Consider the following 14,453-nt stretch of genomic DNA (forward strand, 5'->3'; position numbering starts at 1 on the left):
GGAAAATCTGAAAATTTTCTGCTTCATTTTACATCTGGTCTTAATCTATGCTTATGCCTTGCAGAGGGGTGCAGAGAATTGTCACATAAATCTGATCCATGGATATTAACAGTCATTCCCTGCCCTCGTGCTCAGTAGAAACACCTAAGCATACTCCACTCTACACCAATGCAACCATAATCTCTGGCTGTAGGTCCACGGCTTCACTGTTGTTTAAAAGCTACTCAAATGATTCTAACTTGCAGCAAAAAATTGACAACCACTCATAATCAAGTCTATAATTTGGGCTAACTAACACTTTAAATTGACTATATTTCTTTAAAGGTTAGTAATTGCAAAATGCCTACTTTCTTTAAAGCTGTGTAGATATCATTCTTAAATAGACAACTGTGCTTTTTTAGTTTAAGTGGTTTCATATTTGGCACTTGGCTCTCTTCCCTAGTTTCCCAGCATTTAAATGAAGTAAGTTGGGAGTTCGGGTGGGTAGTGGGGACGGATAACATCTTAGAACTACCTAGATGACCTGCAAAAGACCAGTATCAGTCAGATTTCTACTAGATTGTATGAATAATGATCCTATATGTAGTTATACATCTTTACAGGAAAGATTTTAAAACTTACTGTCAGGGCATTAAATTTGGGTCCAACATTAATAAGCTCTGGAAATAAACATGGGTTATTTTACTCTTTGTGAGAGGGTCAGAGCCCTACAGCAATGTGTGAGCAAATTATCACTTCCCGACTAATGACTGTCTTCCTAATTGGCTCCAGGGAACTTACATATACTTTTTCTTTCAGTAATTACTCTGTATTTTTCCTCCAGGCTCAGTGGCATTTTCTCTAAAGAGATAATAATAGAGCTAGCCTAACAGTGGAAAATAACCTCAGGCAGTCTATTTGAAATGCTAAAAAAAAAAAAAAAGAAAGGAAAAAAAACAAGGAGAGGAAGAGAAGAAGGAGGAGGAAGAAGTGAAAGAAAAAGAGGAAGAGGAAGGAGAAATGAGAAGACAGAGAAGTCCAAAGGATGATGATGATGACGAGGACAACAAAAGAGGAAGGAAAAGGAGCAGGAGGATGGGGAGAGAGAGGAGGAGAAGCAGCGGCAGCAGGCAGGCAGGAGAAATATTAGTGAAAGGGCTTTCATAGTTTCTTATGAACTCCAAGGGTATTTGCCAAAATTTGCTGATTCCAAAGCCCCATTCTATCCAGAATCATAATGGGAAGAGGGATGTTCAGACATATAAATTTTAAACAGGCAACCCCAGTGAGATTTATGTATAATCAACCATTTGAAAATCATTGGCCTACGATATGCTAGGTGCCAGAGGTGCTGTCCGATTTAACTCATTTATTTTTCAAGCTTCCAGTCTTACCAAGGCAACAAAGGGTAATAATAGTTTAAGATAACATAAGCTCAGGGACATACTGCTTCTGGGATTAATCTGAAACCATGGACAGTTCTCTTTGATGCAAAGCCAAGAAAGTGACAAAGGAAGACAGACCAATAATCATGACAGGTAGCCTTTCCTGAGCACTTCTGTGTGACCAGCCCTGTTCTAACTGATTTACATGATTCAGTCACCTTCAGTTCTCATAAATAGTCAATATTATTTCCCCTACTTCACAGATGAGAAAGCCGAAGCTTCAGGTTAAGTAAATTACGCTAATTAGCTACGCTAGTAAGGGCAGCAAAGACTCACTCCCTCAACTGCTGGAACTATTAAGCACCAACTATCCCATGCAGATAGGGACAGATGCACTGAAGCCCTGGGTTCTAGTTTTAGCTCTGTCAGAATAACTATGCAAACTCTGGTGGCCTCACCGGCCTTGGACTTAGGTTAGCTGTCTGTGAGATGGGATTGGTAATAGCAGCGCAGTGAGAAGCCAGTAGATATGAAATCCTTGTGAAAAGTATAAAGTACCACGTAAATGTCAGGTATCGTTATTGCCCTATAGTCATGGTACCCATGGGCTGGATCTAAACATTCCCACATGAAGTTAGGAAATAGAAATGAAATAATTGTGTTACTATTCAATTACATTGGTAGAATCACAGGCTGGAGGACAAGGTGGGGGAGTAAACAAAATTTTTAAAAAGGTGGCCCCTTTGACTATTTTCTATGTGCCTCAAGCTCTGACCACCACTCCTGATATTGCCAGTTGAACACTGACTCATGCCGTCACACAATACATTTCCAGCGTACTTAATAATATAGAGTCAACATAGTACCTTATTTTTTTAAGGTGCCATTTTTAGAGAATGTGTTTGAGGGAGCAACCCTCTAGGGCTTCCCATTACCCTTAACTCAGTCATGGTTTATCCCCTGCCATGAAATCAAATCCCAGCTGCTAAAAGAAGGCTCTGGCACCAAAGTCAAATGTGTGAAGTCAGCTGTGTGAGCTGTGGGTAAATTTCTTTACTATTCTGCATTTCAGTGAACTAAAGCTAATCACATCTGTCCACTTCTCTCAGCAGACTTACAGGAAAAATCAACCAAGAATATGCAAGACTATGATAGAAATAAAAAAGGAAGGGGGAAGCATGTTGGAAACTAGTGAGTAGGAAAAGAGAATAAAGATATGAGAACTGAATGCCAGAGCTAAGCATCCAGTTAAGCTCTGAAAACATCTCCCCATCCAACAACCTTCTGCCCACTTGAAAACACTTTTATTGTAACAAACTGTGGTGTATCCAGGGAGCTATTTTCTCAATAAAAATAATGATCATTTACTGGCACTAGACAATGTTGTAGGTATGCTATATATATTAACTGCATCAGGCAATTTACTATCACAGCCCCATTTTACAAATGAGGAAACTAAAGCAAAGAAGGGTCAGAAATACGTCCAAAGCCCCCAGCTAATAAGTGGCCGAACTGGGATTCAAACCCAGCAGTCTCGTTCCAGAGTCTGCCCTTATCTCTGTGCTTACTGCTTTTTGACATAGTGTCTATCTAGTGTTTGGGCCAGTTTGTCACACGATGTCAGTTTTCCAGTCAACTCTCAACTCAACTTGCAAATAAAATTAAAGCCTCTGCTTCTGCTTTGTCCAACAACAGAGCACCAGGAAAGGAGAAACTAGATCACCAGCCACTGCACTTTCTCACATCCATTTTCCCCCCAGGTTTCCCAGTGTCAACCCCCCATATTTCCCATGTGTAGGTGGGGCTCCACCCTAGATTTCTAATTAATCTGGCCTGGAGAGTTAGAAAAATGTGAATAGTCTTAAGTTGACCCCATTGCCTTGCTGACATCCCTCCCAACCCCCATCAACAAGTCCATCTCTTTCCCAAGTTCATGAGCTGGGAATGAACTGCTGCTGCCAGTTAGGCTTCTCCCTGGGATGTAACACAAGTTTGCACAAGACACTGGACTCACTGGTCTTTGCTTCTTTCTTGCTGTGAGTAACGAGCTATGGCTGCAGCGTGGCCAGGTCTGAGCACTATGGGAAAGAGTCTGCAGGGGGTTGTAGGGGCAGGATTGCTGACACAAATGCTCAGAAGAGACAGGCAGATACCTAATGGCATGGAGTAAGTCAGGCCTGAGAGAAAATGGTCTTCAAGCACCTGATTCTATGTTTTGTTTCCCCACTTTTGATAGAGTTCAAGATACCTGAACTCTACCATAAGAAAAAAGAAAGTGGGAGAATGCATAATTGCAGAATTCACACTGTCTCAGGGTCTGAGAATGGTGTGATGACTGTTGCTGTAAGGCAATTCAGACCCATATTTTCCAGTTTTTAAAAGAAGCCAGGAAACCAGATTTTTACTAGACTTCTCCTGAGTTTAAGTGTCAGAAACTAAATAACTTCTGGTTTAATTACAGACTAATTAATTACAGACTTTTTCTTAATAATAGTGACTATTACCCAAAGGAAACAGGTAAGTCTATATAGCAACCGGAAAAAAGTTAAACCTATTTCCTCACTCCTCCTATATTTCGTGAAAATCTTGGAATATTATTTTGAAGGGCTAGAAACGTTCTTTTCCTTGACCTCAATGGTTACACAGTGTTCACTTCGTGATAAATCATTGAACACCTTATTGTGCACTTTAGTGGAGATTCTTTATTTCGCAGTAACAAACGTTTTTAAAAATTTGTTTTCTAAGACTAAAGAGATATGGTGATCTAAAGATCTCTGAACATATTCTTACTTCCTGCTCATACTAGCTTTGCTTCTATTACTCTCCAAGTAAACTTAATATATGATTAATTGTATCACTGAGCAGTTGGGAGCAGTCATGAAAGGCATCTCATTCACATGATAATTCAGAATAGAAATATAGTCCTTTTCAGTTTCCGAATTATCCTATTTTCTGTATAATCAGACAAATCCAATGCTATTAAAATGAACGTAAGAGTGATGATTTGCTCTTTTAATTGATGATATAAAATATAACACTGATGAGCCTGAAGGTTATTCCTCTGACCCACACAGCAGAATAGGGCTAGCCCTTTATATGATGATATTAAGATGGACTATACATATATTTGCACCGTTAGCCTTAGTGAGCATTCATTTCTTCTGCAGCCCAGAACATTGTAGCAAATAGGGTCCATCAGATAAAATTCAGATAATTTCAGAATAAATTACTGATATATATTGTTTGGATGGGAATATTACTTTCTTTCTTTGAGAATGTAGTTTGTCCTAATAAGTACACCAACCGAATGTTTATTCCAGGCTTGCACGATGCTCCATTTAAGACAAATGTCTCATTAATGAGACACTGGCCTTGTTGCCAACAGTCTGCCAAACTGATTTGCTTGAACAATAATAAGAAAGGAGCAAGCATATTCCTGCTCTCATCATACCTACCACTATTAAACATTTGCCACAAGTTTCTTTTGCCTTGCTAGCACTCAGTATCTGTCTGCTGCGAGAATGAAACACCCTAGAGACCTTGAGGCCACAACTCAGGCTGAGGCATGAAGGGAAAAGAAGACAGCTCACCCAGCGTTCAACACTCACGTGATGTGAATTTACAGAGCTGACAGAAGAGCTCTGAATCTGAGCCCACTCCACAACATCTCATGTGAGAGTTACATGGCTGTAGTACACTTAACTGCATCACAAGGCTTATTAACATTTACATTTGTTTTTGTTAAGAAGCTTTCTGCTTAAAGAAATTATTAATGTAGTTCTCAGGTCTGCAAACATGGAGGCAAACGAAGAATTAGCCCTCGGCTTCCTCCTCCAAGTGTAGTTTCATTTGGCTTCCTGTAAAGGCTATCCTTTGCTTTCTTTCTCCACAAACTCATATACCTTCTTCCCAATCTTATTCCCTTTCTCCTCTTTCTGTAGAAGAGTCTGCGCCCCCAGGTGGTTGGGAGCTTAGAAAAAGAAAAAAGAAAACCTTTCGCAGATGAGACTTTTAATCCCCTGCAATTTTACTTTTGGGCTGTGTCCAACACGTTTCCCGAGAGCTCTAGATACGTAGTCACGAACCTAACCACACTTCTCCTTTGCGGTCAATTTCCTATTTTCTGTTTTAAAAAGGCGCAAGGTACAGGACAAAAGAAAAACAGCTTGGTGCTGGCCAGTTGCCGGAGAGCGGCGGTCCTTGGGGCTCGGAAGGAAGGGCAGCTCCCACCACAAGCGTGTGTGGCGCTGTCCATTCCCCGGTGCTGAATACTACACCCCCCGGGCATCGCCCGCCAGCTTCAACCCTCAGGATCCGAACACCCTCCGCTACCATAGACTAAACTCATTTCCCTCGAAGAGGGGAGAGGGGAAAAGGTATCATCTGCTTATTCTCTTCCCACGGAAAAGCATTCTTCCACAAAGAGACATTGTGCGTTTTAAGGGAAAGTAATAGCACAGTTTCAGTTCAACACCAAAGTGAAGAGAGCTCTACTGAGGGAAAAATGGAAAGTTCAGAGTTAATGAAAACTGCTCTTTCTCTCCGCGAATCAACACAATAGCATTTGAGTCCTTAGACCCTCTTGTTGATGAATAAAGAAAATATATTTCTGTTTAAAAAAATCATGTGATTAATCGTGTTTCTGATAAGCACTGTAAAGTGGGAGGTCTCGGGCGCTGCAATATGTGGAACAGAATTTTAGACCCTGTTTGACAGGTTGAGACTCAGAGGGAAGAAGGAAATCAACTTGCTAACTAAGGGTTTGGATGGTTAAAAATACATTTTTTAAAAGTATGGCTTTAACGTTGTATTCCAGACGTATTCCTTAGGCAATTTAATTCAGTTTCTGGGGAGTAGAAGCTTTTCTCCTCTGCCCTCGCAGCCTGTCAGATCCGAAAGACTTAAGAGCCCTGCTCTTCACAGCCGGTGCTGATACCCACAGAGCCATTACACACGCGAGAGAGAGAAAGAAAACGGAAAGAAAGGAGGGAAAGTGTGCTGCACTGCCAGCCTTTGGTTCTTGGTGGTTCTATTCCAATGGGGCACTTCCCTCTGAGAAGTGAAGGTGTTTATCACAGCGGCAGCATTTACGATCCGACAGGAACACAGGTAACTGATCCCAGCCATCGGTGCCTTCCTTTCTTAATCCCTCCCTGCTTATTTTACCCGCCTCTCCACCCCGCCGGGAATACCATCCAGATCTTAGTCCAGGTAGATCTGACGTCAAGAGATGGCTTTCGTCGATTTGACGTGTAAACACTCATTTCCATTCGGGCTGGGAAGGGCTGGGGCTCCACTCCGCCGGGCGACCGAAGCGCTGCACTCAGCGCTCGCCGCCGCCCAGCCTCTCCTCGCTGTGCCTCCTCTCTCCTCGCTGAGAAACCAGAAGCGAGAAGCGGTCCAGAGCTCGAGGGTGAAAAGGGCGAGTCCTTCTGGCTTTTCTCCTGTCTTGCTTCTTTTCCCCCTCTCCTTCCCACTTCTGTGCAAGCGAGTGTGTGAGCCATGGAGCGAAGAGCCTGGACTCTGCAATGTACTGCTTTCGCTCTCTTTTGCACTTGGTGTGCATTGAACACTGTAAAAGCGAAGAGGCAGTTTGTGAACGAATGGGCGGCGGAGATCCCCGGGGGACCAGAGGCGGCCTCGGCCATCGCCGAGGAGCTGGGCTATGACCTTTTGGGTCAGGTAAGAGTTTGCACTTTCAAGAAACTTTGTGGGGCCCAAGGGGACTGGCGGGAATGGAGCGCGATCTCCCAAATGTGAGCCCCAGGTTGCGTTCTCCTGAGCTCGGTGGTAAAGGACAGGAGCTTCTCCAGCTCTTGCCCCTGACGCGCTTGGAGAGAGAAGCCTTGCATTATTTATTGTTTGGGCTGGGCGCAGCCAGGCAGAACGGAGCCGCTGCAGCTGGGTAGAGCTTATTCTTGCTGTTGTCCGCTCTGGAATTGAAATCCGTTCCCGCGCGGTTTGGAAGAAAAATCCTTCCACGCTTATTCACCGAACTTGAGATGCACGCAGGCTCTTACCAACCAAGCGCCCCCGGGAGAGGCAGTGAGCTCCGTCCCCTGGGATTCAGCCAGTCTGCGTCAAGAGCCGGCTGTTTCCTTCTTTTCAATATGGCAGCATCCGATCCAAGTCCTGATGCAAGGGTCTAAGCAGGCTTGGGGGGTGTCCCTGGGCAACCTTTGGGGGCACGCCCAGGGTGTTGGGAGAGTGCCAGCGGCTGGGACTAAGGACTCGGAGGCTGGGGGTCTGCCGAGTGGCCTGGGGTGCCGGCGGGACAATAGGCGGGTAAAAGACATAAACCAACTATCCACTCCTCTACCGCGAGCCCCAAGTCTGAGCTTCCTAACTTTTCTTGGTCAGACCCCCCTGAAGGGTCAAACTGCAGAACTGACTGGGGAAAGGATTTCTTTCTTTCTTGTTCCTCAGCCAAATGCGTAATAGCTTCCCTTAGGGTTTCAGTTTGTAATGGAAATTGTTGCTTGTTCAAGTGAGAGCTGGGTTAATAGATAGCTGGGGCCGGGGAGGGGGCTTTAAGGCCTTGCGAGGGGGCGGGGTGGGGGTGGGGCGGCGCTGCCTAGCGGTGCCATTCGGGGGAACTCCAGGGCGTGTGAGTTCTGATCTAAGCTTTCCTTTTCCTTGACTTAGAATCAAGCCCTCACCCCTTGCCTTGGAAGTTGGTGTGCATTGAAGCGGGGCAGGAGGGAGTTGTGAAACATTTTGGCGCGCGTTTTTTCGGGAGGTGGTGGTAGAGACGCGCGGCTGAAGTCACAGATGAGTAATCAGCGTGGGCGTTGGCGATTCCGTAGATATAATACGCTGGGGAATACGTCTTCCTTTACCAGAGGCTTCATTTTCCAACTTTATGCGCCAAACTGTCTTTGAAATTCCAAGCAGGAAAGTCAGTACAGATTGACTTCTCCGTGTCCCAGTAGCAGACCAAGACTTGCTTTTGCTCAGACCTTGTTCTGTGCCAGGCTCCATGTTAGCGGGCTGAGGACTAATAGGAGGGAAAGACATTTCCCAAGAATCAAAAATCTGGAGGAGACTGGTTTAGAAACGAATGATTGCAATTGCATGCCTTTGGTCGTAATAGAAATTGTATCCGGTGTCTCAATATTTGTTGATGGAAGGACTGAAGATGGAAGGAAATTTGGGGAGGGGTGAAAGAAGACAGCACAAAGGAGGAAATATTTGCACAGAGTTTAGGAAAAGAGTCAAAGGTTGCCAGGAGAACATGATGAGATTTGAAAAGGCACTCCAGGCATAGAAAACAGCTTGTGGGAAACCAGGGAGATACAAAGAAAGCTGCTTAGTATAGTAGGTTGGACACTGCAAGTATTTGTTGGGATCTAAAGAAAGAGGGAGTAGTGGGGGGAATTGTACTGGTGTATACTGTTGACATCATGGAAATCTTGTGTGTACTATGGTGGGAGAGGAAAACTGGGAGCTGATCTGTATGCTTTGGACTGCTAATTAGCACATGGAAGGGGATTGGAGGAAGGAGCAAAAACATCCCTCTTCCTCTTCTCACCTGTTAGCCCCAGGCATACATCCAAAACTGGATCGCTCATTATGGGAATTGCCTTTCAAAATCATAAATCCCAAAACTGAAAAACAATGTGTCAGTATTCTTGGTAGGATCTCTGTGGAAGGATGACATAGTCACAAGAAGCTTTTAAAAATAGTGGAGAAAGCCATCTATATTTACACATGATTTGCATAGGCTATATTTTCTGTAGCCATTTCTAGTTAAAATGGCATTACTGACAAACAGTTTTAAAATAACAATTCTTTGTAAAAGACGAATAATGCTTTTCTGGTTCTGCTTCTCCCTTGCTTACACTAGTTTAGCATCACTATCCTGAGCTCCTTAAAGCCTCAGGGTAAAGCTAGGATTGGGGTTGGGCAACCAAAAGCAAAACCAGTTGACAGTACAAAAAGAGCTAAGCGTTGGTGATCTTTTCTTGTGGCTAAGATTCTTTCTTCCCAACTCCATCTAAAGCTTCTAACAGATCTACTACTCCCTGAGGTTCAGTCTTTGAGCAGGGCCTAAGCATCTCTATTTAAAAAGGCTCCAGATGATGATAACTATACAATTCTTCTGAAACAACCCACGGTCAATTGTTTCTCTTAATTTAAAAAGAAAAAAAAATACAGGATATTTACAGAACCTGGTAGCTTCAAATTAAGTACTATTTTGGATAAAGGGACACTAGCTTAAAAGAATAACCAACATAGTTCTAAATGGACCAAAAGTGTTGCCAGTCACCCAGAGAAGTTTACACCCTCTATGGTAGAACACCTGTCTGAAATGTGGTATGCTGAGATTTACCCCAAAGCCTTAAAGAGGAAAGTCAAGTGGTCACTACTAGCTTATAACAATCATCAGAATGGATTCAATGCTTACATTTTATAACAACAACAAATTGTTTTATCTGGATGTGGCACTGACCCTACATTGTCCCCAAAGGGTTTGCCAGCTTTCCACAAGTTATTGTCCCACAGTTGTAAATTTGATAAAATAGGTTTTAAAAAAAATAATGTCTACCAACACAATATTGTCACATAGAAAAACAAATGTAGTTCCTCTGAAATGTGTGAAACAGAAGCATCAGCAGCCCCCAAGTAGACTGGGAGCCCAAGCAATGATTTCATAAGGCTCATCTCACTCAACACAGACAAGAAAGGGAAGTCTGTAGCAGTACCTACCTCATGAAGAAAAAAATCAACTTCAAGTACAGGGAATGGAATTAATAAATGTTGTCTGTCTCTAATTTAGTTGGGTTTCAATCCAACCCATATATACTTGTTTTGGAAAGTGGATTGTTATTTTATTTATTTTTCTCTTATAGATTGGATCACTCGAAAATCACTACTTATTCAAACATAAAAGCCATCCTCGAAGGTCTCGAAGGAGTGCCCTTCATATCACTAAGAGATTATCTGATGATGATCGTGTAAGTATTGTGCCTCAGTCTTCACACCAGTAACTGACTTACCTGCTTTCTTTGTGATTGCCAACAAGAGCCAAAGCACATGCACATGTGAGTCTTCTATACCATGAACACATTTATCTGGAGTGTTTCTTGTTAGTTCCATAGGGTTATAAGTGCACATAATAATGCACATAATAATATAACTGGATTGGATTGGTACTGGACAAACAGTTAACCAAGTGTTTGGAAGTGCTGAAAAGGCTGCATGAAAAGATTAGACAACCTGAACTTTTCGCCAACAATTCATGGTTTTTGTATCACAACAATGCACCAGCTCACATAGCACTGTCTGTGAGGGAGTTTTAGCCAGTAAACAAATAACTGTACTGGAACAGTTGATCTGGCCCCCAATGACTTCCTTCTTTACACAAAGATAGAGGAAATATTGAAAGGAAGACATTTTGATGACATTCAGGACATCGAGGGTAATACGATGACAGGTCTGATGGCCATTCCAGAAAAAGTTTCAAAATTGCTTTGAAGAGTGGACTAGGTGCTGGTGTTGGTGCATAGCTTCCCAAGGGGAGTACTTCGAAGGTGACCGTAGTGATATTCAGCAATGAGGTATGTAGCACTTTTTCTAGGATGAATTCGAGAACTTAATTGTCAGACCTCATATGTAATAGTAGCTCAGAAATTTGGTCTAAGAGCATGAAAGTGAATATTGAAAATAAAGTGACAGCGCTAATGAAAATGTTTGACAATACAATCAACAGCCTTTTATTTTATGCCTATTATGTACCAAGCATTATAATATCTGATGTAGGGATGCCAAAGAAATATAATATATGAACCTTGCTTTTAATAACATTTCAATCTAATTGAAAAAATAACAAAACATTCTGCCATTTCTATTTAGTTTGGTTATATAGGAAACTAGTGTTTATGAGGGAGCTTTAAATCCATGTCTTTATGAGGCAAATGTTTTCATTAGTATTGTATTGTTTTGATCTAAAACATTTGATCTCTTTTTTATCCTGGTTTGTATACATATTCAATGGTGAGGCGATGGCAGGAAATGTCTTGAATAAATACAGACAAATAGTGTGGGGACGATTTGAAAGTATATATAATGTACCTATTGATTTTTGAAGTCTGTTTTCAAGGTCAGCAAACATATCTATAGAAATGTTGAGTATTTTGGGAGTATGGCAGTTTGTATACACAATGTTGCCTTTCCTTGAAAATGTGCCATACTGGTGGAAATTTACCCTGGCTGCCCTGATATTTGTATATATGATTTCTGTTGCCTAGGACAATCTAGAGAATTCTGGAAGCTTTGTGAGAACTAGAACACATCCTTTCAACTTCCCAGAAAGAAAAGTTAAGTGAGAGAAAGGTGATAGAACTGTTGAAAGTACATGGACTTCATAAACTTGTGAAATAATTTTCTATTTCATTTGTTCTGCCACTAATAACATTTTTAAAAAGAACAAAACAGATTATGAGGATAGCGAATGACTGGGCCTGATGGTTACTAGTGTTCAAATGTAAAAAAAGCAACCACACTCAGACAAAGAATGCTGTGTCAGGACCACTGACGGTAACCCAGAGCTCATACATACCCATCGTTCGCTTTTACTCAAATTAATAGTGAGGTGTGGGAGATCAAATCAGGGGCCCTGAACACTACTTTAAAAGTTTCTTGCCAGTGAAGTCTTCCCTTCTTCATCCCAAGGCAGATGGCTTATTGTCTGTGGGCTCTGAAAAGCAGGACCACTTTCCAGACTCTGGCTAGGCTTAGTCCTTTGACAAAACAAGAGAGCGATTTCCTTGTTGACTAAATGCATGCCTGACCTTAAGGCACAAGGAAGTCAAACTGATGTCCCTTCTCATCTTCATAGCAGAAAGTTGGACAGAGTGGATTATACTGAACTGTTATTATTACTCAAAGAATCTCACTAAAATGAACAGATGCCCCAATACCATTCTTTAGGTATTTCCTCAATAGTTGATTTGAAAGAGAAATCTCAAGGAATAATGAAGAAGAGCTAAGAATTTCCTCTCTGACATAACTTCATAAAAAAAGAAATCTGTATGATCCTATAAAAATTATCCCCAGAATAATTTAATTATAGGAAAAATTATAGAACCCAGAGAAGCTTGCAGTGGAAGGTTGGATTAGGTAATCTTGAATGCTCTTTCCAAATCAAAAGGATTATTTACAATTAAGTACATGATACCTATTCTATACATAATAGAAAGGTACCACCAATTTGTTCCATTCCATTTGGTCTGCTTTTGTACAGATTACGATGGGATTTGGAGTCAATGACACTGATCGTAACACTGTTTCCAACAATTGGATGTTTATCTGATCAGATGGCAGAGTGCCTCTTCTTATATTCCATTTTTTTCATTGTTTTTGATTGCCATTTTCCGGCTTTCTTTTTAATGGGGAATAATATCCTTTCAAATTAGCCCTCTGAATGCAGCAATCCGCTATAAGACTATTAATGAAATCTCCAACTGTAAGTTACTCTCTCCCTCAAAAATTAGTACTTTCTCCCAGCAGCCAGCTTTCAAAGACCTACTCAGATGCAGGCAATATATTCCAAGCATTGAGGTATTTTAAGCCAAAACAATTAAGCTTGAAAACACAGGCACTTTAAAAATAAATTATAGTGACTAATTTCTAGCTCTCAAGTCCTTCCCAATATTTATAATAGGTTAGCAGTAGATTTTCCAATTGAAAAATTCACGACAGTCTTAGTGGATGGTTTTATCCTTTAGCTGCAAATTATTTTTCAGTTTTTATTTTTGGGTCTGACTCATAAGTATTCTCACAGTAACAATATCCCACCACGTACTCGACTATCACGTGTACAACAGAGAGGATATGTTTTGGGTAGGAAACAGTCATGTTGCCCAGCAAAATAAGAGCAGGGTGTTCTTTCATAATGACTGTAACCACAAGGCAGCCCCTCACCCTCTCAGGGCCCCCAGTGTGGCAATAGCATTATGCCATAAATGTGGGGCAGGTAATTTTTGTACTGTCAAATCTCTCTGCATAATACATGAGACCAAATTAATGGTAAGTGTTCATGGTCAGTAGTGCTCATCCGTCCCCCTGGACCTGTTTCTCAGATGAAATACTCTTAAGCAAGAGACTGAAGCACAGGGGAGCCAGAGTTTCAGATTAGCAAAGACATTGCTCCTTTCTTGTCTGGTGTAACATTCACAGTTTCTGCCTTTTATGTGTAAAGAAAGAGGAATTAAGCTGCAAGAGCACCACAGCAGCAGTCTCTGGGATCCCTTAGCTTGTTGACTCAGCCCATGAAAAAGGACAAGTTTTCAGCTACAAAGCCCTGGAACCTCAATGTAAAACTGGGTATTATGGTCCGTTTGCTGATGAGAGCAGGCTGAATTTTTACTTCCACTGTGATTACTGTGTAAATAATTTGAGGGAATCATCCCTTCACTGACTGCTTCTCCTCCCCCCAAAAGTACATTTTACTGTAATGCAGGAAATGGTCATCTCCCCAGTGGGCAGTCCCTTCTTCTCACAGAGCTGCCGGTTTGATCTGTAGTCAAAGGAAAACACGGTGGAGCTGCTTGAACTCTGAGGGGGAGGGGACTGGAGCTAGCTGGAGGGAAAGTGATTACACAGCAGTGGCTGTTTGTTGATTTTCTTGCTGTACAACTCTTTGTAGGTGATATGGGCTGAACAGCAGTATGAAAAAGAGAGAAGGAAACGTTCAAGTCGAGGAGACTCAGCACTAAATCTCTTCAATGATCCAATGTGGAATCAGCAGTGGTACTTGGTGAGTACTTACAGAAGGACTGTGTGGGAACTTGGTTATTTATTTTGTTACAGCTGCACAATGGATTTTTTTTTTTTTTAAATGAGGGAGAATTCGGCGGAGAGCTAGTTACCTAGAGACTAGGGCTGATGCGACCTTCCAAGATCTGGATCTTCTGTTTTACTAGGTAAGAGTGAAACACAGATCTTTAGCTGCTGTGAGAGGAGGGCCTGTTGCCTTTCCATCTTCTGAAGCTTATCTGGAGTAAGTGCAGAAGAGCCATGTCTTGCAAGTTAGAGCTTCCAAAACAGTACTCATGGCAAACGCTTGGGAATATGCTCGTGTCTGTG

At 41.9% G+C, this 14,453-nt stretch overlaps 1 protein-coding gene across 1 annotated transcript in view; it reads left to right on the plus strand.

The window, feature by feature from the left end:
• Window positions 1-6,653: 6,653 nt before the first annotated feature.
• PCSK1 (proprotein convertase subtilisin/kexin type 1) overlaps window positions 6,654-14,453 on the plus strand; it is a 38,176-nt gene continuing 30,376 nt past the window's right edge. Inside the window, exons 1-3 of the mRNA XM_019727905.2 lie at window positions 6,654-7,046; window positions 10,217-10,321; window positions 14,014-14,124. Of these exons, the coding sequence (XP_019583464.2) occupies window positions 6,867-7,046; window positions 10,217-10,321; window positions 14,014-14,124 (396 nt within the window). The 5' untranslated portion in view covers window positions 6,654-6,866. The remainder of the gene's footprint in view (window positions 7,047-10,216; window positions 10,322-14,013; window positions 14,125-14,453) is intronic.

Source organism: Rhinolophus sinicus, linkage group LG03, assembly GCF_036562045.2.
Source record: "Rhinolophus sinicus isolate RSC01 linkage group LG03, ASM3656204v1, whole genome shotgun sequence".
In the NCBI taxonomy this organism is placed as follows: Eukaryota; Metazoa; Chordata; class Mammalia; order Chiroptera; family Rhinolophidae; genus Rhinolophus; species Rhinolophus sinicus.